The sequence below is a fragment of the Drosophila sulfurigaster genome, chromosome 3 (assembly GCF_023558435.1).
Source record: "Drosophila sulfurigaster albostrigata strain 15112-1811.04 chromosome 3, ASM2355843v2, whole genome shotgun sequence".
NCBI lineage: Eukaryota > Metazoa > Arthropoda > Insecta > Diptera > Drosophilidae > Drosophila > Drosophila sulfurigaster.
Window position 1 is genome coordinate 53,803,131 of NC_084883.1, and position 21,349 is coordinate 53,824,479.

The following is a 21,349-nucleotide window of genomic DNA, read 5'->3' on the forward strand; positions in this document are numbered from 1 at the left end:
ATTTGTATATATATATATAGATTGTTCTAGACTATCGTGTTATCGTAATCGTTGTAACGCTGTCGATAAAGATAAAGATAAAGATGATGATGATAATGATGATGATGATGATGGATGGTCTCGTGAATACGTTTCGATTGTTCTTTATTGTTCACAGGTTATCGCAGTGATATCCATACTATTCATAGTCCTGTCTACCATAGCCCTGACGTTGAACACCCTACCACAACTACAACACATTGACCATGGTACACCACAGGATAATCCGCAATTGGCAATGGTTGAGGCCGTGTGTATCACGTGGTTTACCCTTGAGTACATACTTAGGTTTAGCGCCTCGCCGGACAAGTGGAAGTTCTTTAAGGGCGGCCTTAACATAATCGATCTATTGGCAATACTCCCATACTTTGTTTCGTTATTTTTATTGGAAACGAATAAGAATGCAACGGACCAGTTCCAGGATGTGCGCCGGGTGGTGCAAGTATTCCGCATCATGCGCATCCTGCGAATCCTTAAGCTGGCCCGTCACTCAACGGGCCTGCAGTCGTTAGGCTTTACGCTGCGTAACTCATATAAGGAACTCGGTCTACTAATGCTGTTCCTGGCCATGGGCGTTCTCATATTTTCTTCGCTGGCATATTTTGCCGAAAAGGATGAAAAGGATACAAAATTCGTTTCAATACCGGAAACATTTTGGTGGGCGGGTATTACAATGACAACTGTTGGCTACGGGGACATCTATCCCACAACTGCACTGGGAAAGGTTATTGGTACTGTGTGTTGCATATGCGGTGTTCTGGTAATCGCTTTGCCTATTCCCATCATCGTTAACAATTTTGCTGAATTTTATAAGAATCAGATGCGACGCGAGAAGGCCCTCAAGCGACGCGAGGCGCTCGATCGTGCCAAACGCGAGGGTAGCATTGTCTCCTTCCATCATATCAATCTAAAAGATGCGTTCGCCAAATCAATGGATCTCATCGATGTGATTGTCGACACAGGTAAGTGACATCAGTCTTTATCTTTCTTTCTATATCTCTTTCTCGCCAAAAAAAACACTATGTCTAAAATATAAATACTTACTAATCTCTGCTGTAGCTTTAGTCTGCCTCGCCTTTTTGTATCTTTGTATCTCTCTTCAAGTAGTTTTGTGAATCTATCTTTAGTTTCCCTCACTCGTTTGCTTCGCTTTTGCATGTACTCGTATTTCGTATTTCGCTTCTCATTTTCCTTTTCTATTCAGTTTTCTTTCTCTGAACTTTTCTATGAAGGCGTGTAAATAGCATTAAATAGTCGATCCAATTCCAAAAATTAAATATATTCTCTCCTTATTAGACTGCCGTAAGATGATAGAAATTTTCGGGCAATTCATTGCAAAATTTTGTACTGTACTTTTTAATCTAAGTAAACTAAATTGTTAAACTAGTTAAGCTAAATTGAATTACTTTTAAGTTTGACGTAGACCTTAGGCCGTAACTTACCTTTTAAACTTACCTAAATCTGCCTTACCACCTGCTCAACTTAGCTGCCGCCTTAAGCCAAAGCGGACACCAAACCGCCGCCGGTAAAACAACAAGCCAACACTAAGCTCCAGATACACACACTACGAACACACACACACACACGATGGTCAATTAGTTAAATGCTTTTGTACTTAACGCAGAAATTAGTGGGGATTTCACTTGTACAAAGCCCAGAAGCGCACACACACACACACAAAGAACACAGAGAACACACAGAAAACACATTCACTTGAAGGCTGCGCCTACAAGTAGGCAACATATTTTTAACTTCGTTACTCATACGCCACAAGCAACAAGCAATAAGAAACTAACTCTACGCCTACTCTCCTACTCCTCCCGTTGTGTCTAATTTTAGGCAAGCAAACAAATGTTGTGCATCCGAAAGGTAAAAGACAAAGCACCCCCAATATAGGCAGGCAAACCCTTGACGTGCAAAGCGCTCCAGGTGACTAACAAAACATTGCGTATACGTAGCTAGCTAGCTATCAATGCAATCAATTCAGCAAATTAATCACTTTGTACTTTAACTCTAACTCTTATATCGAACTCAACTCCTTACAAGTTGTAGTCTTTGCGCTTAGCTTAGAAATAAAAATACACCAAACCCCAATAACAGCTTCAATATAATCTTCTTTTCCGCTCTTTTAAGTCACTCTCCATATCAAAAATATCTTGTACATATCTCAACGCAATGCACAGGTCAGGTATTTATAAACGTTGCAGTTTCATTACAAATTGAATTCCGCAGAGCTGCAACTTTGAATAGATCCTCAGTAGTTAGGAGTCTCTGTATATTTGCCATTCAATCGAAATTGTAGCATTAAGCGAATTGAATTCCAATTCTAGTTTACATCTATGTAGATTTTTAAGTGCCCCCCTTTTAATAAAAGGTTTGTTGCATTTGTTTAAGTTTAAGTTTGCATTGTCCGTAAGTTTGCTTAATTCATCAATTAGTTTTCGTTTTTGGCATTGATTTCATATATATTGCGCAGAAACAAAATTCATAATGATTTACTTCTGTGAAGAAATTGAGAAACGCTAAGCTTGATTTTTAATTATATAAAAACTAAACTAATTATTCACAAAACCAAAAAAAGAAAAACAATATATTATATACATAGCAAATTTGAATGTTCAATAATAGAGTTGCCATTTCGAATTTAATTACTCGTACAAATTACAGTAACTAAATCTATATATATATACAATAAATTATATATAAATATATATTGAACCAATTGAGTACATTTTAGTGAATTTTCAAGTGCTGATTACATATACTCTCGTCAATCCCAACCATCCACATAAATCGTAACTCGTATTATATGCTCATTTTCTTAGATTTCAAAACGTAGTTGATAAAACTTAGCAAATGAAACAAAGAAGCTCTGGATAGAGTTAATTATTTGTGCAAATGAATCCAAAGAAAGCAAACACAATAATAAGTCTATCCTCAAAGCTGAAATTGAAATTGAAATTGAAGAACGAACTAAGCTTCAATAGTATACCAACAACTTGTTCTTTTCTCTGCTCTTCTTCTTCTTTTCTACTCAACCACACAATGTTAACTTCAATTTACCCAAAAAAAACCAAAAACCAAAAACTCGACTCGTCGTGTTCACCTCAAAATATCAAATCTCAAATACACACACACACATTATACACACACACACGCACTTTGGTTGCCATTTGAATTCTGTTGCTAATCACACACATACGAAAAAACACACTCAAAACGAAACAACAACTTTCTAACCAATCTTTGGATTCACAAGGCGAGAAAAATACTTTGATTGAGTCACCGCCGTTGCCCTCATTCGGCACGCCACGTCGGAGAGCGTTGTCGGCTCGCATTCAGGAGCTGAATCGCAGTTTGCTGGAGGAGCGCGAGGCGCAGCAGCAGAATAGCTCCAGCGACAACGAGGACAGTCGTTAGTCGCAATGGCAGGGCAGGTGCAACCACAGCAACAACAACCAGAACCCAAGAGCCACCACCACAACCAAAGCCACAACCATAAAACAGAAACAACCACAAGAACAACCACAACCAGAGCCACGTGACACTAAGCCTAAATTTAGCCTATAACTAAACTAGTTGATGAGAGAGAGTTATCGTAAAGCTAAACTGTTATTGTATATGTAAATTAGACAAATGCAACTTGTTATGTACCAACTACACACACACACACACATCGAACACAAACACACACACACACTCAATCTAGTCTTAGCCAAAAAAAAGTAAAAACGAATTGTTATTGTAAATGTGTATGAGAGCAAACCAAAGAACTTCCCTTTATACTCTATACCTATAGCTAAACCAAAAGAGAAAATCCAGTTCCACTGTTCATAGTTAGTGCTAGTTTTTTAGACATTGGCTTCCAGTTTGCCATTTGCCATTTGCTGCTAAGAAAACCCCAATCAAAAATCTAGAATCAATTATACTTGATGATGTACGCGAACTTCCGTTTTAGGCTATCGAAATTCAATGTTGTGATTAAATGTAAATGCTTCTAGGCGCCATGAATACAATCAGACACTCACACACACCACAATCACACACACACACTCACACACACCCGCTCATACACACATGCCGCTCTCTCTGCTTGTAAACACTTTGCAAGTGTCACGCGTTGCGCATACGCAACGTTGGCACTTGACTTTTTTCATTTCTCGTACGCCGCCGTATTGAAAGTTTTGCTGATTCTCGTATTGCCAACTTTATTTTATTATTTCTTGTTTTTTGTTCATTTTGTGGAACTAAATGCCATCAGCACTTGAAAATATTATTGAAATGTTGTAAGAAATGAAATGAAAAGTGTCGATAACGATCACTTATCGATAACACTGCTCCCAATTCGGTATCGCATCTGCTCAAATTTGCTGATGTTTTTTGTGTACATTTGTTTTCGTCACTACCTTTTTGTTGCCTTCTTTCAGCTGCCAATTCGATTTTCATTTGCATTCTTCTACTATTTTTGAAAACTTTAAAGCAAAACTTTCAAGAGCTTCTTCCATGTGTGTGTGTTTCCACTGTCGCGCATCTGGGTGACAGTGGAAACACGTGATGCAGGCAGCGTGATGCTGCTGTGTGTATGTGGCAACCTTGAACGGAGTGTTTCCCATTCCCAAAAATGCTAACAACACGCCACTTAAAATACCCAAAATGTTGACAAAACAATCCGCGTAAGCACAATTTTAATTTAGTACGTAACTTAAACGTAGCTATTAACTAGGCCTATAACTATAGCAAGGAAAACCAAAAAGTGAAACTTCCAGGCATTTGTTGAGCACAATAGTCAAAAAAAAAAGAAAAGATCTTCGGCAAGCCGAGGCGAATATGTCCTGACAGAAAGAGAAAAATAATTTTTCCTGCCAGAACATACATTGAGAATCCCTCCAAAAGTTGATTGCAGATAACTGTAGTACTGATCCTGGGCCAGCAAAAAACAAACAAGAAAACAAAAGTGGGTTCAATTGTTCCCAGCCACATTTAATGCGAAAACATAACAAAAGAAAGAAGTCAGCCTTATTTATGAAATTAGTTGTTGTAGCCGAAAGAGACTAAGCTTAGATTTATAATTTAGTGACCGCATCAAAATTGTATGTAGCTAAAAATATATATATATATACAGACATACAAATTATATATATATATACTTATGATATATATTCAATATATTTATAAATTGATACTTAGCAAATGATGGCAAAATGTTCCTAAAAATGCAAAGGTCAAAAGTTCAGAAATAAATCCAAGAAAGCAACAGCAAAAACAGCAAAAGCTTAATATTATAATAAATTAATTCAATTAACGTATAATATTAATATTAACAAATGCCTTATTTAAAAGCAGAACGCGCTTAGTTTGCAGCAACAAGAACAACTTAAAACAGCAATATAATATTTTAATGTTTCTTTCCTTCAAATGAAACAATAAACTAAGACTACGTAAATACTTATTTATCCATAGCAGTCGCAAATTGCAGAGCAAAGTTCTATTAAGTGTTTAACAAATTGTAGTTCTAAGCTAAACGCGCTGAGCAGAGTTAAATAAAGTTATACAAAAACCAAAAAACGAAAAACCCAAAAACAAAATGCGAAATATATAAAGCTCATATGTGAATAACTAAAGAAATAACTTAATGATTTGTTCCTTTATTTTCTTTGGGATTTCAGTTTAAATAAAACAAAAATGAAAAATATTTCTCTTGATTTGCAAATTGAATTCGAAATTCGAATATTGTTCAAATATTTCTATCATTGTGCACAGTTCGAAATTGTCAAGTAACAAAAATCGGATCGGATGCAAAATGTTTCAAGCGACATCTGCCTTTTACGTGCCTTTTACTTCTTTCTTCAAGAAATATGCTAACAAAAAAAAAACCGAAAGCCAATTTAATTTCCGTGTGTGTGTCTCTCCTTTTTATTATCTTTCATTTTCCTTTCCTTTGTTTTGTGTGTGTCTCTAAAAGCGTCTAAGAGTGAAGAAGAAAATATAAACGCTGCATGCATCTCTATCAATTCTATTCTATTCTATTCTATCTATCAACATCTTTATTGTATCGTATCGTATCGTATCGTATAGAAACTTTACGCTCCTTATGCTCAAGCCATGTATGAACAACAACAATAACTACTACCAACAGCAACAACAAGAACATATATTAAATTACTGTTACTAATCGAAATTGTAATCGTAATTCTCCCCCAACCTTAAAAAATACTTGTGTCTGCATTCATTGTATATCTGTACTACTGTAAAAGCCCCGCAACTTTGTGTGTCTGTGAATTAGCAATAAAACCAAAACCTAATACGCTGTATTTCATTTGACTTTGCTAAAGCGATAACTATCGTGCTGCTACTATCGAAACTAAACATACTATCGCTTGGTTTAATGTTTGACAAGAAGCATAGCGATGACTATCGTTTTACTACTATCGTAACTAACTATCGAAACTAAACATACTATCGCTTAGTTTAATGTTTAACAAGAAGCAAAGCGATGACTATCGTTTTTCTACTATCGTAACTAACTATCGAAACTAAACATACTATCGCTTGGTTTAATGTTTGACAAGATGCTGAACATGCGTTATACTCCGTTATATTCGTATCTGTGCTTTAATTGTGCGACTCTCTGTCAAGCCTTGAACTATTTTGAAAATTTATACTCTATGCGTAATTTAATCCATAATCCCCAAAGCCAATGAAAAAAGGTAAACAAACCATAAATTTGTCGCTCAACTAATTTAAGCTTTTCATCAGAAAGAGCTTTGCTCTCTTTCAATTTGATTTCATTTACCAAAACAAATAACAACGACATCAATTTGTGCTCTGCTTGTTATCATAAAACCATTCTACAAAACGAGAGTGTGAGAAGTTTATTTATTTTTATTGCGCATCACATAGTTTTCCGTTTGATTTGATTTGAGCATTTTAGCAAAAAAAAAAAAATACAATAAAATAAAATTACACTCACACAGACACAATCCGAATGCGTAAATGACCATGAAATGTGACTTTGTCTATAAACTAAAAATAAGTCCTGTCTTTTCATACATTTGTTTTGCCGAGCAAACATCATAAAAAACTTTTATATATTTCTTTTTTATTTTCTTTCAAAATCGTTCACTTAAATCATTAAAATCGAAGGAAATAGAACTAAATAAAATAGAGGTTAAATTGACAGCTTTTTTCTCTCTCGACTAATTCTACATTTAAGCGGCAGCTCTATACAATTTTAAAATTAAATCCCTATTTTCCTCCAAAACTGTTATTTCGTTGTGCTAACCAACTTTAGCTAGCTCACAGTTGATTGTTAACTAGTCTCACTCTATACTTTAAAGATTACAAATAAATGTTGTTCTCATATATACACACACACTTACACACACTAACAATTAGCTAACAAACAAATTATATTCGTCGTTTAATGTTGTTCTTACTGTAAACTTAACTACTGTTAACAAATTATACTCGTAAAAGTTTCTAGTCGTCGTCATTTAACCATCAACGTCGTCTCTCGCCATCGTCGTCGTGAATTACTAAGAAAAATAGTTCATAGCATACTAACATTATCGTATAACGACATTCATAAAGTGCATATCTCTTTCTTTTATTCCTTTTAATTTGTATTTCGTCTCATCAACAAATCGAATCCCAAATAAAACGCTCAACAACAATCATAAAAATATAAAACCAAATCCAACTCAACAAAACCAATTCCACAAATGGCGAATGACAATTGCAAAACGGCTAAACAAATAAAATGAAACGTTGAAAATCATTAAAATATATTTTGCAAATGGCGACAAAAAATGCATTCATGGCTTTTTGCGTGTGCTACCCCCAACAACAACAAAAAAAAACCACCCGACAACAACAACTACAACACAACAACCATCCAACTCGAAACAACATTCAACTAATGTGTTGTGAATTCATTCCGAATGAATTGCGACAAATAATCCTCTAACACAAACACACACACACGTACACCTAACACACACCTGCACACCCACACACACACATACACACACATTCGCAATGCAGAAAAACGCGAAAGTCACACACGATCACTGAAAAATTGGCACCGTTTAACCCACGCGCTACGCCGATCGCCCACAGGACACAATCTCTCCCAAACGGATGGGGATGGCAACAGCACCGAGGGCGAATCAACCGATCGCAATCCAGCAACCACAGGCACTGGCTGCTATAAGAACTATGAGCACGTAGCCAACTTGCGTAACTCCAACATGCACCACGTAAGTTCTATTCCAATCTCTTTGGATCTCTCTTTGTCGATTGTTGTTGTCTCGTATGAAACCACTTTAATCTATGCATTCCTATTAATCAATCCTCATCCCTCAAGTAAAGCCAAAATGGAGGAGATTCATCCTCCGATTTACCTATATGATATATTAAATATATATGGTGTATAAACTTTATAATCTCTAGTCATAAATTGTTATTATTAACATATATAATAAAGTGTATTTTAAATATATTTAAAATAATCAGTTAGGACAGTAGAGATGACAAATATTCTTATTTGTAATCCTAAATAAATCAAAATAGTGCAGTATTATTCTAAGCATTTGCCAAATTAATATGCCGAAAAAATACTAAAATACACCTTAGGCTATATTTGGTATATTTGACATAACACACATTCTAAATATACCATGGAGTACAAAATATACCAGCTGCTTATAAATACTGCAGATATTATTACCGAAAATCGCGACTCTAGCTTCAACATTATTTGATTTTTTTCAAATTACGGGGCGGAAGTGGAAAATTTTTAAGCAAATTTGATCTGTGTGCAAACATAACAAGTGCTGTCAAAAAATTATATCCTTATCTATTTTAATCCCTGAGATCTAGGTTTTAATACGGACAGACAGACAGACAGACGGATCGTCTCGACTATTGACGTCTCGCTGATTGAGAATATATTTATGGGCGTGGAGGTGTCTCCCTCAACTTATTACATAAATTTCCGAATATAATAAATAGTTCGTTACTCCAACAAATTATGTAGAAGATAACGACATATATTTCTAGTATTCGACCAAACTTATTTTCATTAACATAAGAAGCATATCACAAAAAAAAAATATAGTTTTATAATAAGTAAACCAAAAAAAATATGAGACTACCTTAATTGAAGGGTGTAGTTAATAATGAAGTGCTTAGAAGTGTTAATCTTAAATTACACAATTTGTGACAGAAGTAATCTAATTAAAATAATACAATGTTACTCAGAGATACTTTTGAAAAAGTCTTTTCATAATTAGAGCTTAAACCCAATTAATATCACAACACATCTTATTGTTAGGATATTAATTGAGTATACAAAATCTTTAATTGTGCTAAGACTATTCTCTAGACTATTAAAATAGGGTTGACTTTAGCAAAGTATTAGGATTTGAGTAGATGGGAAAGGTATTTTCCATGCCGGTTTAAATTTTGAATTAACCGAGTCTTTTTAATTAACTCTCGTTGACTTTTTTTGCCACACTCGCACACAGCGCCGCGGCTCTAGCTCCGAGCAGGATGCAGTGCCGCCTTACAGCTTCGATAATCCCAATGCCAGACAGACCTCAATGATGGCCATGGAGAGCTACAGACGTGAGCAGCAGGCGCTGTTGCAATCCCAACAGCAACAGCAGCAACAACTGCAACTGCAGCAGCAGCAACAGGAGCAAAAGAAGCTGCAGGCGGCAGGACAATTGCCAGCCGGAGGAGTGGCCAACAATCTGGCGATGGTGGCAGCTTCAAGTGCTGCCACAGCGGTGGCAACATCCAGCACTGCGGGACAGGAAAGTGGAGCAGGGGCAGGAGGAGGAGGAGTTGCTGCGGGAGGACAGGCAGAGGATGCGATGACCATAGCGTCGAATCAGAAAGGATTGCCCATACAGATGATGATAACACCAGGGGTAAGTGAGGGTCGAGGGAACACAAGTGCTGGCAATGGACGTAGTCCAAGTCAAGTGCTCGTATATCTTGAATATCTTAATGTTTTCAAAGTTCTTAAACCGTAACTATGTATTAGTAAATGTGAAGCCGTTAACTGGAGCTAAATACTATATATTTCAACTATTGTAAACAATACACACACTTACCATAACCTTAAATATATTTCATAATTATTTATCACCCTAAGTCTGAGTTCAGATCGGGACAGCATACTCTTTAGTTCTTTGGTTCACTTTGATATATACTTTTGATTTCTCAAATCGGTGGAACACTTTTTTTTTGGTAGTCTATAGTCTCTTATACGTAAATTGTTGCTTCACATATTTGTTTATTGTTTCATTTTCACAAACCACAACAACCAAACCACAAAATCTTTACTTACAAAACAATGCAAGAGCTAGCCTATTTTATAAAGTTCGATAACAACAACAACACATTTCAACTTTTAGATTTTACGGGGACGCAGTAAGGAGGTACATTCAAAGTATACACAAAGAACTCAAACTACTCTACTCTAATGCATACCTACTTGCCACTGCTACTATACTATACTCTTTAAATATTTCCAAATTTCCAATTCGAATAATAATGTACAAAATATATATTACAAAAGCAAATTAATGAAATATGATTGTTTCATCCAATTAATTTTCAGAGGCTGAACATAATGCTAAACTTTTTCTTTTTATTACCAAAAATAATGCAGATGAAATCAAAATTCGAGCTATACAATAATATATTGCATTTTAAGAATGTCTCCAAGTTTCCAAATATCTAGTCTTCATATATATCGATATGTGAATATGAACGCATTTCAGCTGCTAGAATGCTTAAGAAAATTTGCATAAATCTGCTCGTATATTTATTTCATATATTTTCCTACCTTTTCATTTATAAGATTTTCCATCTTACTTGACTTGTTTACTTTTCAATTTATGTACTTTTTTGTCGATTCATATTTTACTGGCTGTATAATTAATGGGCGGAAATAATAAATTTATGAGATCATGGAAATAATTATTTGCCATAATTAATATGGGCAATACTTTTGTACAATTTATGTTTATAAATAGCCTTTCCTGTTGAAAACTTGTTTACAAAAATAGCTTTATTAATGCTCAATTTTAATTTGAGAACTTAAACATAAAAGTATGGAAAATGAAAGCCAAAAATGATCAAATTTGATATTTTGTTTTGTCATTTTGCAGTTCTTTTTTTGTTATATATTAAATGTTTATTTTAAAAACTGATTTAGTTTGATCTTTCGCATTTCTTAATTTGAGAACTTAAAAGGAAAAGTATAGAATATTAAAGTTATATATGATAATCTTTATTTTTTACATTTTTAATATGGAATTTCATTCTTGGAATACGTAAAATCATTAATATTATTTTAAAACTGATTTAGTTAGCTCTTTAGGTGAGGGTTTGTAATATATGTAATTTATGGCATTGCTTTTTATGTTTTTCTCTAATACTTTGTATTCTTTATGTAACATATTTCTACTAATGATATGTGTAATCAGCTATTTATCTGTATGTTTAATGCCATTATTGCCATCAACAACAACGAACCCAACATACACAAAGACACCACAACAAATATAGAATAGAATATGTTTTACAGACACAAATACGAGTATGAACATTAGTAACAAAATATATATAGTTAAAGAGGGGAGTTTTATAAAGAGTAGATCGCTTGGTTCGCAATCTTTGCTTGCTCTTGCTGCTTGACGACTTCCTTTTGATTGACAGTTGCTTCATCGCTTTGCGGTTGGGGATGTGGCAACTCCTCGCTAAGTGGAGGTGGAGTGATGATCATGGGCACCGGCGTGGGGCGATCAAAGTGCTGCAGTGGTTGACGCAACCTATCGAGCAGCGCATGAAGATCAACTGTCAACTTGGGTTGAACAATTCCTTCGGCTGCTTGCAGTCCAACCACTTGCGAGGACAGCGAGTCCACATCTTGGCGAGCAGCAAACAACAGCTGATCATGTGCTGCAAGTTGCAGCTGAGCGATCTGCGCTCTTATTGCTGCAGCTGCCACTTCTTGTTGTGCATTGTGCAACGTGGCTGTGATGGTGCGCACATGATTCGCCGAATCCTCGAGCTGTGCTTGTGCCGAACTTGCCACAGCTTGCGCCTTGTGTATTTCTGTGGCTTCGAGTTGAACACGCGCTTGTGCCACATACAAATGTTGCACCAACTTGCGCAACTCTCTGCCACGCAGCTCAGATTCCTCTAGCTCAAATTGTTGCTGAGGTTGTTGCTGCTGCTGTTGCTGTGAGGAATATGGGGACTGCTGTTGCTGCTGCTGTTGCTGCTGTTGTTGCTGCTGCTGTTGTGATTGCTGTGAATTGGCTTGATTCTGATTTGAGGAAAAGCGATCACAGTCAGCTGGAGGTGGCAGTGGGGTTTGGCAAGTTGTGCTGCATGTTGTGCTGCAAGTTGCTTCATGAGTTTCACAACTCGTCGTAGGACTCAAGCCATCGCATTGTGTGACACGCTGAAAGCCTAAGAAATATACCATGTTTGAATAGGAAAAGTTCTAGTTGAGCGTAAACTTACCGCCATCTTCCGATGTGGCATCCCAGCTCTGTAGATTGTATTGTCCCAGTCGCTTCAGTTGCTCATCCAGCGTCCCGTCGACGTAGTCGTAATCGGCATTGCCTCCAGCTTGAGGTGACTCTCTTTTTCCGATCATTACGGGATGCGGGCGAGTGCTCACTGCCCAAACAATTAACAGAGCAACTAGTAGAGTACATAGAGAAGGATTTAAGGCAACTTAACTCGAACTGTTTACTTACCAATCCAAAGCAGATTGCTTAAGCGCATTTAGAGCACATTTGGAGCAGCACATTTAGCTCGATACAAAAACACATCTGACAATCGATTCGAACTTGACTTTTGTGACAGAGTCTTACTTGTTTTCGAGACACACACACGAAACAATCAAGTGAGAAAGTCAAGTGTACTTGGCTGTGAGGTACCCGGTACCCATTTTCAATATAAGTAAAACATTACGGTATTTTTCATAAAATATACCAAATTAATATGCTGAAGACTCTCTGAAGACTATTTTTGGTATAGACTGAAGCTATATTAGGTGTATCGATAAACTATTACGTTAACAATATACCATAAGATTCAAAATATACCAAACTAATATACCGAAAAACTCCAAAATATACCTAAAGCTATAGTTCGTCCATCGATTAACTATTAATTTGAAAAAAAAAAAACATAAGATACAAAATATACCAAATGAATATATCGATAATACCAAATATTATTGAAGACTATATTTGGTTTATCGACAAATGCTGTATTTTTCATAAAATATACCAAATTAATATACTAAAGACTATCTGAAGACAATTTTTGGTATAGACTGAAGTCCATATTTGGTCTATCGATAAGCTATTACATTAGCAATATACCATGCGGTACAGAATATACCAAACAAAAATATACCAAAAAAGTCAAAAATATACCAAAAGCTATAGTTCATCCATGGAAAAACATAGGGTACAAAATATACCAAATGAATATACCGAAAATACCAAAAATTATTGAAGACTATATTTGATTTATCGATAAACTATTAAATTGAAAGAAAAAAATACCAAATTATCAAACAAGCCAACAAAAATTCGACTAGAGTAGCCGTTTTTTGCTATATAAAATAGGGATTCATGAAGACATAGTTATCACTTGAAGTTGAAGCTTTATCTCTCTGTAGTTTCTAAAATTAAGGTTTTCATACGGACAAACGGACATGGCTGATCAAGAATATACATACATACGTATACACTTTATGGGTATAAATACATTTCCTGTAGTCATAAAGCTAGAATATTCTATGGATAGCAGGTTTAGATACTCACCTCACCCGGAACAGTTTTTACTTTAAACTTCACAAGGCTTTTCGCACACAACTTTTTTGCCTGGCATTGCATGAAGATGTAATCAAAATGTATTAACTCAATTTTTGTATAATAATAATATTTGTGTGTTTGTTTTAATTAGTGCATGCCATTTTGAGTGCGTGTATATAGTTAGTGATTTTGTATTTCTGACTGTTGTATTTCTGACTTTTTGCATTTACATTTTGCCAAAACCCTAAACCATACTTATAGGAAGTGGCCGAGTTGCGTCGCCAAGTGGCGCTCGAGAACCTGCAGAACCAGCGCATGGACAATCTGGAGCAGGATGTGCCCGTGGAATTCGAATGCTGCTTCTGTACAACCAAGGTAAAATCGACAACCACGACAATCGATTGATCCTCTTGAGCAAAATTCGATAATGTCACTAACCAACCAAAAAAAGTTCTCTAACAACACTCTTGATCTTTGACTCCTTTGCTTTGTGTGTAGTCCGCATGCTTAATCTAAATATCTCTCTTTTGATAAATATTCTAACTCTATATAACAGCACTTGCACTCTTTGTTTATGTGTTTCTGAATTATGTTTATTGTTTCAATTCGAACTAATTTGTAACTAAACTGAACACGCACATCATTAAGAAAATGAAGATGAATCGGAGTTAGGTAAACATCATTAAATATTTATATGGTATATAGTAGGAACCCAGTAAACTGCCTCCTCGAAGTCCGTTCCGCACTCCAAAAAAAAAGTAGACCCAGTATTTAGTTCTACTCAAATGATAATTGATGCTGAGTGGACTGTGTGTACATATTGCAGGATCGCATTTGTGTATTTCACAACAGGGAGTATAGCATCAAGAGATTGGCGCGACCTCCGCCATCGCCAACGCATTATATGGCACTCAAACGCATGCTCGAGGAGGGCACGATCGATATCTTTTATCTGTGATCCATTGAGAGAGAGAGAAGTTTATGCACCCGTGTGACCATTGTCTAAAAGTGAAACCAAAAACTAAAAGTTCGTCTATTTGTTCGTGTTTTCATTTCGTTTATTTATTATTTATTCGTTACGATACTTTTGTTTTTATATTGTGTGTACAGCAGAAAACAAAAAAAACCAAAAAATGTGGAGAAAGTCCACAGCTGAGAGAAATGTGGCAAATTTTATGTTGACTTTGTTTCTTTTTTCATTTCTTTTACTTAAAGGGTTTGCCAGGATGTCAAGGCGAGTGTATTCCATTGCGTGCGAATAGCGTTTAGAGTAACAATTTCTTTAGAGCAATTGGCTAATTGAGCTGTCAATCAGTCGACGAACACACACACAGACACACCCACACAGATACACAAAATTAATTTTAAAATTACTCAACGAAAAACAAAAAACACACACAATACACACACATTAAATGTGCTTGAATAAAAATTGAAAAATTTACAATATATTATTAAAATTTAGAGCAACGAAAAACAAACAAACAAACAAACAAGTTACAAGTTAAATTAGCTTTAATTCTAATTAAATGAATTTTATTAATTACATATATTACATTACATTATAAACTTATTATATTCGTGCGTGACGTGAAAGCTAAAGAAAGACATAGCAAATTCTAAGAATTTAATTAATTTATTTATTACTCCTCACACACACAACAACAACAACAACGAGAACAACAAGAACAATAAACAATGAAACAACAAAACAACATTAAGAGAAATCGAAAACCAAAGCAGCATGTGTTATTATCTATTATTATCTATTATCTACAACTAAATATTTATCGAGTGTTTTAAGGCCTTAAGATGAGTTTCAAATTCAATTCAATTTCTTACACTAAGCACAGAATTACAATTAGTCATAAATCGTTTGTTTAATTAATAATTAGTAAAAATTAGTAGCAACAACCAACAAAGTTAATAACAAATAATACCAACTATAATAAATTATTACAATGTTATTAAAAAAAAAAACACAAAACAAAACGAAAAAAACAAATAAAAACAAATTGATTATTGATTTCAACATTTGATTCGCACTATTTTCTACTTCTTCTTCTATTTAACTATCTATTGGCACTGAAAATCTTTTCAACTGATTTCTTTATGATTTGCAAAAAGGGAAAAACTTTTTAATTATAATTTCAATTAGCCTTTTGAGTTTGTACTTTGAGCGCTGGAAAAATTCCCCCCAATGAAGTTTATAACTAGGTAAGTAACTCCAGCAAAGAGCTCTTGAATTTGATTTTCTTTAATTTCGTTTTGTTCATTTTGAAATTTAATCAAAATTAGTGCGTGAACGTTGCACGTTTAACTTTAACTTGATGCATTTTAGTTGCATGTTGAATGGTCTTGAGAAGCAGCAATCAATTTACAATTTACAGCAACATTTTTCCCCCTTAATAAAAAAAATATAAGTGCACAAAATGAAGCTAAATGCTACTGCTACTGACCACTGACCACTGAGCTGACAAAGCTGTGCTGTGTCTTGAGCCTTGGGCTCAGCTTAAACACTCTTTGCTTGACTCGAGCACTCAATTTGCTCTGCCTTGCAGGACTTCAAGGAGTACACCGATGCAGAGGGCGTCATCTCGCTTCCAACCTCCGACTTCCACAAGCCCATCTGCCTGGAGATGCGCATGGCGGCGGCCAATCATCATCAACAGCAGCAACAGCAGCTGCAGCTGCAGCAACATGCCAATCGACAGGCCAATCAATTTGGTCTGTTGCAACCTCCGGATGTTGCCACCGCGTTGCCTCCGCCTCAACTGTTGCCATCGTACTCAAGTGCAGCGAATGCTGTGCCCATCATTTCGCAATCATCGTCGACATCGTCGTCGTATGGCACCACAACGTCCACGACCATTGCACTGCCACTGGAGGCCACTCAACGGCATTATGGGGCGCCCATTGCCAGCAACTTCAATCACAACTACAACAACAACTTCAACACGACGACAGTCGGAGCGGGTCTCGGAGCTGTGGCCAGCTCTGGCCATCAGACAGCAACTGGCAATGGGTTGCTGCTGTTTGGCAACGGCAACTATGCGGGCATCTGCAGCAGCGTCAGCGGTGGCAGCAACAGCAACAACAACAACAACAATGCGGATCTCGCCAGCGTCGACAGCTCGGACACTTATGCCAGCTGTCAGACGCATCCGTTTCTGTCGCAGGGCGATCTCACTGCCGACTTCAACGACGAGGCCTGCGCCTTGGACATTGACATGGACAATCTGTACATCAATCCCCTCGAAAAGGAATCCTGCCGCTCCACCAACATCAGCAGCTCCACCGGCTTCATTGTCGGCCTTCCGCCCACGGTCTCTGCCTCTGGGCTCTCGATGCGTGCCCAGGTCAAGAAGAGCGCCTCAGGTGACACAGCGCTGCGAAATCTTGCTGCTGGTGGTCTGAGTCCTTTGGATGATGTGTATCAGAACTTTGATGTGCAGGAGCGTGGCAGTCGTGTCAGCTTGAACGAGAACTCAGTGCCAAAGCATCGCAAGACGCGTTTCCAGCAGAGCTTCACCGCCATGCGACCCAGCTCGAGCAGCGGCGGCAGCAACAAGCCACGCGCTCGCTTCGAGGACACCAAACTGAGCGAGGACAATGTGCGCGGGGGAGTCGAGGGCGCTGCTGCCACTGGCGGCTCTGCAGTGGCATCTGCATCGTCCACAAGCGCCGCTGCCGCTGGCGTCGGCGGCAGCAAGAAGAAGCGCTCGGCCTTTATGCCGGGCAAGAGCTTAGCCACTGCCACCAAACTGATTAATCAGCGTTTGTTCGGCATACAAAATGCGGGCGCCAAAGGTAAGCGAGAGAAGCGATCAAGTTATGGAAACAAAATTAAGAACTTTAAGGGAATTCAAGCTAATTTACAACCCAAACAAGAGTTTTTAGGTATAAAAAGAAAAAAGAGATTTGGTTCAGCTTAGCATACTTAAACAAATACACAAAATTATATGATCTTTCGATCACATAATTCATTGGAAACTATAATATAATATCAAAAGACTAGAAAAGCGACGTATTTATTTCCCTAAGACACTACTTGGAAAAGAAATGTATAAAAGCAATTCAGAACTTCTGGCTACATTCAAAATATAACAGCGTACAAAATATATCAGATTGTCACCCACAGTTACTAGGACTCGTATAATGTTTAATGTAGCACTATATCAATATACTAAATATAGCGTTTGGTATATTTTTTTAGTGCTCTTGTGATAGAAAGTAAGCCTTGGAATATTTTGAATATAGCACTATATCAACATACCAAATATAGCCTTATCTCACAGTCGAGCACACTCGAGTGTAGCATTCTTACTTGCTTAATAGATTGAGTATGATATTATAATTGCAATTAAAATTTAAGAAAAGGTAATAAATAATTTTCTACTTCTGGAAATACAAGTGTTAATTTAGAATTACGATAAAATATTATGCTGAATGATCGATAGATAGTTGAAATAGACGAGACAGTGTATTTTATATTCTTCACAAATCGATCGTATACTTAATACCGAAAGTATATTTAAGAAAAAAAAGGGGTTTCTTGTTTCTTGTTTAAAGAAATAGTTTTTTAGTCAATTTCATGTCACTCTTTCAGATACTGAAAGGAAACTAATAATAATAATAGATACTTTCAATATACAATTATATTGATTTAAGTTATGTCAATAGCATTATCAGCAATTATGATCTTTACCTTATGATCTTTTATGATCTTTACCTTTTTTGTTACAGCCAAATTTGAGAGCAAGCATTCCTCATCGATAGACTCGATTGATGCATCGCCGAATCTGGAGCATCACAGGCGCTCCAAGTCGATACTGAAAAACAAGTCTGATGTCTCGCGCGTGCTGTCCGATCCCGAAAGCGAACGTCTCTTGGCGGACAATATGTCTGGCTCTGGGGTCTCTGATAATGGCACAGTCATGGTCTGTAAAAGTACTTTACTATATACATTCTCGGTTTAATTGGAACTGTTCATTCACAGGGCGAATCTGGCAGCGATTACTCACCGAATAAATTACCTCATTCAGTTTTAGCTAAGTCTATATCCCCACCACCCCTCAGGCATCGCACCCTAATGCATCAACGCTCCGGTCCCGCGACACTGCAAACGAAGCCAACCAAATTCCAAACTCCACGCTATCCCGAGGAGCAAGCACTGCGCCAGGTGAAGCCTCCCGTGCTCTCTCGCTCCTCTTTGTCGGCACAGACATCAACCGATGGTCGCTATGATCCGAGTCAGACCCGGGATAGCAGTCTGGGTGAGTAGATGAAGATCTTTTAACTGAAATTGGCAAAAATTCCACTCATTGACTACTTCACTGAGTAATCCAGACATTTGGCTGTGAATACCAAGACAACAAAAAAAAAACCAAAAACAATTCTGTTCTATTCTCTATTCGCTCTGTCATCATTCTGCGCCGAACTCAACTGAATCAACCAAAACAAACCAAAAGTAACCGTCTTCGATGCTGCATTCTGATCTAACCCAACACTAAAACCCACCCACAGACACAGATCTCTTCTCCAAAAAACAAAACACACACAATGAAGGATAAGGCGAGGATACCACCTGGCAAATGTATACAATCTCTATCTCTACTTGACTAACTCTTCCTCTCTCTCTGTGGCACTCCTTGTACACACCTTTCAGTACACCCGAGTCTAATTAAGTGTGCAGCTGGTAGCTTGCACCTACATGTCGCGATTATTGTTGTAATTCCTATTTCCAATTTCAATGTGAAGCTGTAGTAATTGGGCCTCTAACCACACACAACACTTACACACACACAGACACGCTCAGCTTATTGTATAGCATACGTTTTATTTGTAGCACATTGAATAGATTTATACATGCACACACATATAGTAAGCCGATTCTAATAGCATCTTCTCTGGCAGACTCCGAGACAACATTCACCTCGCCAGCGAGGCAACAACCGGAGGCAACCGCAACTGCCGCAGCCAAGCCGCAGGACAATGCCGAACAGGAAGCAGTGGGCGACGGCGACGGTGATGGCGATGGCGAGGGGGAGGCTGAAGGTGAGGGCGAAGCAAACGACGAGCAGCGTGCGCTGTTGCAGCCACAAAACCGCGACGAAGCGAGCAAGGACGATGGCAAAGGATCTGGAGGAGGAGGAGGAGGCGCTGCAACAACCTCAAGCTCAGGAGGCGGGGCAACGTAGCAATTAGTGAAGACAGACACCAAGAGCGCTTAGTAGTTATTGTACTATATAAATATTATGAAATGATGAAATGAAATCGTAAGGGGAAATCCAACAAAATTGAAATCCCACACTCAAAAACACACTCAAAATACAACAAAACTCAAAGTGATAGCAAAGTTAGCGAAAATGGAATGTGAATTATATAAAAGCAATGAACAGTATCCTAGTCTAAATCGTGGTGCAGATAGGGAAGCGTTGACGTTGAATATTTTTACAAATACAATAACTGAAACCGCATAGAATCCAAAAACAATGAACAAGAACAGCAACTGAAACTACTCGAAAAAAAGAAAAACACAAAATCCAAAAAAAAAAACACCAAATATAAATAAATAATAAAGCAAATATCGTTGCAATGCCGCGCATGCCGTACAAAACAGAGAGAAAAACAGCAAAATATAAATACATTTTACATGTAAATAGAACCCTAAGCTAATGCTAATCTATTGTAAATGCAAAAACAAATTTATTTACAGCTTGCAGCAACATACATATTATATAGACGAAATCACCAGAAAAGCCTACAAAAAAAAGTGTCGAGAGTAAATAGAAACAAATAACAAATAATATTCATATTTTAAAATGCAACTAAACAAAACTCTTATATACAATAATACTATATATACACACATCCATTTTGCAATTACAATTCGCGGCATATTTACATACATAGGTATACAACAAAAACAACAACAAAATACTGCAAGAAAACAAGAAAAACAAAATAAATATTTATGAAAATACTAAGAATATTTTTGTCAAATCTCACAAAAAAAGAAGAAGAAAAAGACATCATATGGCAACCCATATACATCTAGTTAAATTGATCAAAAAATTCATAAACTACAAAAAAAAAAAAAATGAAAAAATCTAAAAAAAATACCAAAGTAGATAAAAATCGTTACGCAAAGTTCGTTTCTATGTATGTGTAAATGGTAAGGCTTCTTGTTAGTGCTTCATTTTGCCCCTCCTACAAATGAAATGAAATTCTTAGAATTTAAACAAAAGCCATAACTATATAAGAAAAGATTCCACAATTTATTGTGTTGTAACTCAAATTTTGGAATTCTCAATTCTCTTCATAATAATTTAATAGTTTCTCCATTCAACATTTCTAGTTGCAACTCAATTGAATTAGAACTCTTCTTATATAGCTTTCCCCAATTTATTTTTGCTTTAAGCCATTAACTAACTATCGTCTTAGATCTATAA

General features: G+C 36.7%; 2 protein-coding genes across 24 annotated transcripts in view; one reads left to right on the forward strand and one right to left on the reverse strand.

Annotated features, from left to right (window-relative positions):
- Positions 1-20,848, forward strand: part of LOC133840250 (potassium voltage-gated channel protein Shab) — a 74,422-nt gene extending 53,574 nt beyond the window's left edge. For 6 of the 23 annotated variants that reach the window (XM_062271970.1, XM_062271971.1, XM_062271975.1 and 3 more), the window contains exons 5-14: positions 158-1,001; positions 1,879-1,968; positions 8,158-8,297; positions 9,567-9,974; positions 10,464-10,487; positions 14,157-14,270; positions 16,457-17,705; positions 18,642-18,835; positions 18,895-19,171; positions 19,812-20,848. In XM_062271970.1, coding sequence (XP_062127954.1) covers positions 158-1,001; positions 1,879-1,968; positions 8,158-8,297; positions 9,567-9,974; positions 10,464-10,487; positions 14,157-14,270; positions 16,457-17,705; positions 18,642-18,835; positions 18,895-19,171; positions 19,812-20,095 — 3,624 coding nt within the window. In that variant the 3' untranslated portion in view covers positions 20,096-20,848. The other 17 variants (XR_009894174.1, XM_062271978.1, XM_062271977.1 and 14 more) reach the window with 17 other exon arrangements.
- Positions 11,618-12,947, reverse strand: LOC133840251 (putative uncharacterized protein DDB_G0271606). Its single transcript, XM_062271992.1, has 3 exons — positions 12,825-12,947; positions 12,586-12,768; positions 11,618-12,531 (listed from the first exon to the last, which is right to left on the reverse strand). Exons 1-3 carry the CDS (start codon positions 12,850-12,852, stop codon positions 11,699-11,701), a joined length of 1,044 nt encoding a protein of 347 aa, XP_062127976.1. The 5' UTR covers positions 12,853-12,947; the 3' UTR covers positions 11,618-11,698.
- Positions 20,849-21,349: the final 501 nt, after the last annotated feature.

What these genes read in the sequence shown, in the direction of transcription:
- LOC133840251 (XM_062271992.1), bottom strand. Translation starts at nt 12,852, where the DNA reads ATGCGCTTAAGCAATCTGCTTTGGATTG. An exon ending in AAGCAATCTGCTTTGGATTG is followed by an intron (nt 12,769 to 12,824) that starts GTAAGTAAACAG and finishes GTACTCTACTAG; the next exon opens with TTGCTCTGTTAATTGTTTGG. An exon ending in TGCCACATCGGAAGATGGCG is followed by an intron (nt 12,532 to 12,585) that starts GTAAGTTTACGC and finishes TATATTTCTTAG; the next exon opens with GCTTTCAGCGTGTCACACAA.